We start from the raw sequence: 4466 nt of genomic DNA on the forward strand, positions 1-4466 counted from the left end.
GAGACAGTTTTGTTCACATCTCAAGTTTAAACTGTCCAATTTACAAGGTAGCACTTTGTGTTTAATATGACAGGAAGAAAAATAAAAATACATGAGTATTTTGAAACACAGTTGAACCACTTTCATTATTGTACACTGCAAAAAATAGAAATCTAAATAAGTCATTTTTTCTTGCAATAAGTTCATTTTCTCTTGAATTGAGGACATAAGTGAGACATCTTGCCAATGGAACAAGACAATTTACACTTAAAATAAGAAAACTCAATTGCATTGTCTTATTTCAAGTGTATTCCATCTAATTATCTTACTTTAAGAGTAAAAATCCTCATTCCATTGGCAAACTATCTCATTTACCTACTCAAATTAAGGGTAAATACTGTTAATTTAAGACATTTTGACTTGTTTTTAGATAATTTTTGCAGTGTAAAAACAGATCGAATCGAAATTAATCAATTTAGAACTGAATGAATCAGAATCGAATCGATACAGGACTTTGGTGAAAATACCCAGTCCTATCTATAACCAATAAAATCATCACTCCTGCATGTTTTGTTGGGTTTTTTCCTGGTTAATGCACCAGGGCTTCAATATACGATCCTTAACCTCTGGTTTGACATGATTTATTCATTACTGGTGCAGGTTGGTACCTGGACAGGAAGCTGCTGAGGTCCGGCAGGTCGTCGGAGTCCAGCACCAGGTTCAGGTCAGTAATTTTCTGCTCAGAGCTTGATTCATTCTGCAAACATAAAACAGCATCAAGTCAAAATGATCCAGTTTGTTCCAGCAGGAAGTTTCCACTGTCTGCAACAACATGGATAATAACTAATGAACATGTGGATGCAGCAGATGTAAGCAGGTCTGCATGCAGCCCTGCTGTTGCTTCCATTAGGACTTAATGAGGATCCCTCTGTGTTGGTGGAACATCAGTCAAACATCAGAGGACAGTAGACCAGACACAAGGTCAGAAGGTCAGTGTTTTTTTCTAAAAGGGGAAACTCTCTACAGGAGCTGTAAGGCCGGACTGACCCTGGAACAAGCTGGGATCCCCAGGAGGAGCTGGAGGAGGTCTCTGGGACAGATGGAGGCCAAACATGTGGAGTCTTATCTAAGACCAGAGACCCGAGTCTCTCATTAAACCATCAGGATGAGGAAACACTTTGACCACCTGATTGAATTTACAGATTAAATCACCTCCAAACAGCTCTGGGCAATATGACTAAAAACTAACAATATATGTCTTAATTTTAGTTGATACAATACAGTTTACATATTTAAAGCCTCATAAAGACATAAAAAATGCACCAACAGGATCCTGTAGAAACTTATGAGAATTATTTAAGCATGTTTAGAATTTATTTATGCCTTGGGATTAATCCTTCAGGGAAATTCTGGTCCCAGTGGCTTATATAGAGAACAAAGAGGCAAGATGCCATTAAAGAAAAAATAAAGCATGTATATGGTACAAAAAAGGAATAAAAAATTAGATATAAAAATATCTGCACAATAGAGAGCTAAGAAAAGACTTACATGGCAGTTGATTGGGGTTATTTCACTTGCGCTGTTTAAAAGATTTTGACTTTAAAAAAAAAATCTTGACGATTATCTGCTTTTAAGCACAAAACACATAAAACTAAATGAAATCTGTGAGTTCAGTCGACAACAAATGCTTTAATTAGACTGTAATGGCTGTTGAAATGTCATAAAAAATATGGTTATATATTGATATTCAATTATTGTCCAACTGTAACTCTTTATAAACTACTTTCCTTTCTTATCTGAGGATTTTTGGATGTGAAAGTTTTAAAATGTTCCACAGAGCTAATGAATTGGACCAAAAACAAAGCCTTGCTGTGGCGTAGAAAACATGCAAATTGAAAAGGACAATTTGCATGTTTTATAATTCTGACATTTTAATTTCTGACATTAGATGTCGTCATATGTCACTTGGATGATTGTGAAAATATAAAAATTGTAAAGATTGTAAAAATATACATGAATATTTTGCATTTAGGACAATAAAAACTTTCTGGTCTGTCAATCTGCTTTATCCAGAAATCCTCAACTGGAAAACGTGTAGTTTCACCTGGTTTAACTTTGTAGAAAATACTTTTTTATTAAACCTTTGGCTATCGGATTATTAAATTGTTATATAAAAAAAATGGATTAATCAATTACTAAAATAATCATTAGTTGCAGCCCTTGTTCAGTGTAGGGCTGGGCAGTTAATTTGCAATATAATGGCAATTTAACAAAACACCATTTTCAAATCAGAGGCACTGCTTTTCAATCACATTATATTTACCGGTAACTAGATTAAGACACTAACTTCCCCTCCAGCCCTTTAGGTGGCGGTAAAGCATTTTACCACCACAGAAAGGTAGAGAGGGTTGCAGATGACAGCAGATCCATGCATGCATGAAGTAAACACTTTTTCACACAATGGTTACAGTAAAGTCCTGTAACAATACACTCTGGACAGAAGCGTTCAACAACTGAAAGCCAGGAGTGAAACATCTATAAACTTGGAGTTAGAAAATCACCTTTGTTCAAAGATAACTGCAATTTGTTTGTTTTCACAAAATCTTTCAGCCCTCCTTCAGCGTCCAAACTGCAGAGATGACAGCTGGAAGCCTTCCTGTTTAGATTTTCCAAACGGAAACTTGTCGTCAGATATTATATGAAGCTACATGAATAAAGTCACTGATCATTAGCAGATCCTCCAGTTCTTATGAAACATGTCAAATTACTGATTGGTAAATTTATCCTGTTTGCGGCAAACATAATTAAATTAATAAAAAAACTAGTCTTTTTTTATTCAAGCACCTGTTAATTCAAGCAACAGTTGAACTCTGGCTGCTCTGACTGGTTCTAACTAGACGTTTTTGTCTTTATTTCTTTTTTAAACACTAACATGATTAATAATGTAGGTCTGTGTATCTGATTTCAAAGTTCCAGATTTAATTAACTAACTGGATTATTATATATTTATTATGTTTCTTAGCAGCAATCGCTCATGCTAATAATGACGGCAGTTCTTTGCAATTTTTGGTGCATTTCATCAGACCTTCTTAGGATTTATTTTTTATTTTTTTTTATTTTGTCAAATTAAACTCCGTTATTTCTACTAGTACATCCCTTATCAACAAATCAGAGGCAACAACCAGACGTCTGTGTCTCTTACTAATATCTATCATAGTGATATTATTCATTTTTTCCAAAGGTTTGAGAACCAGTGACCTATTTATGGCTCTCTGTCTCCCTCTGCTGGCTAAAGATGTGAACTCCTCTTCAGTAAGGCAAGGCACATTTATTTGTATAACACAATTATAGCACAGTACAAAGACAATGCAAAGTGCTTTGCATTATTAAAATATAGGAAATCAAAACACAATCAAAGCAAATAGGAAAAAAATAAAATAAAATAAAAAAATGCAGAAACAAAAAAGAATATTAAAAACAGATGGACTAAAGAAAATAAAAAAGTCGAACTAATGATGCTTTAGTTGAACTGTTTAACTAGAACAGTTGAAGGCAATCCTAAACAAATGTGTTTTTAGTCTTGATTTAAAGGAACAGTAGAACCTCTAGAACCCAAACCAGGATTCATGATTTTATTTCAGATTGAAATATGTGATTAAACTGAATTCTAAATCAAGTTTGGCTAAAAGTTTAGAAAACAAACATGAAGAGTTCACTTCACAGAGCTGAACACCAGGAGATTTATTCACTATATGAACGGCTGTTAATGTCAGCTCTGATCATCACATTATAGAGGTGGTTTAGCAAACTAATAAATGATCAGAACATTACAACAACATCAGAGAGCCAGCGGTCTGAGAACATCAGCCGCTTCTCTAAAACAGCCTTAATTGAACGACTTACCTTGACCTCAGACAGCAGGAACTCCACCTGGAAGCTGAGCTCAGAGCTGCGACATGACAAACAAATCTGCTGGACGGTTTCTGGGCCTTGAAACAAACACACAGAGGGAGAAATGTTAACAAGAATTCAGAAAGACGAGATCAGTTTGGACAAACGGGACACTTGATTCTGCCCAGACGATATATGATGAAAGCAGCTTTTTTTTATTATTATTATATTAGAGCAAGCACGGACCCAGAAACATTTAACAAGAGTATTTAAGCTGAACAACATGTTTAACACCTAAAGGTACATATAAAACTAATTAGATGCTGGTTAAGATTCTCAGTTATCCAGGTTATTTTCAAAAAAGTTAAAAAACAATCCACTGGACTTTGTTTCTAAGTTTGAAGACATTTCTCTTCCATCCAGGAAGTTTTATCAATTCAAAATGTCAGAAATAGCGTTGAGTTAGAGGCTTTATACAGTAGCCCAATAAAACAATGTTTGATGGGCTACTAGTTTATAGTTTATATAGATTATTAAAGAGTGGAAATATTTCAAGTACTATATTATAGCGGTAATCACTAAATATATGTCTTAAA

The 4466-nt window shown here is 34.5% G+C and overlaps 1 protein-coding gene across 3 annotated transcripts in view; it reads right to left on the bottom strand.

Annotated features, from left to right (window-relative positions):
* Nucleotides 1-4466, bottom strand: part of cenpp (centromere protein P) — a 137593-nt gene that overhangs the window by 129054 nt on the left and 4073 nt on the right. For all 3 annotated transcript variants that reach the window (XM_015402590.1, XM_015402591.1, XM_015402589.1), the window contains exons 4-5: nucleotides 3883-3968; nucleotides 648-736 (exon numbers count right to left, since the gene is read on the bottom strand). In XM_015402590.1, the coding sequence (XP_015258076.1) occupies nucleotides 648-736; nucleotides 3883-3968 (175 nt within the window). The remainder of the gene's footprint in view (nucleotides 1-647; nucleotides 737-3882; nucleotides 3969-4466) is intronic.

Source organism: Cyprinodon variegatus, unplaced genomic scaffold (assembly GCF_000732505.1).
Source record: "Cyprinodon variegatus isolate N-32 unplaced genomic scaffold, C_variegatus-1.0 Scaffold1371, whole genome shotgun sequence".
In the NCBI taxonomy this organism is placed as follows: Eukaryota; Metazoa; Chordata; class Actinopteri; order Cyprinodontiformes; family Cyprinodontidae; genus Cyprinodon; species Cyprinodon variegatus.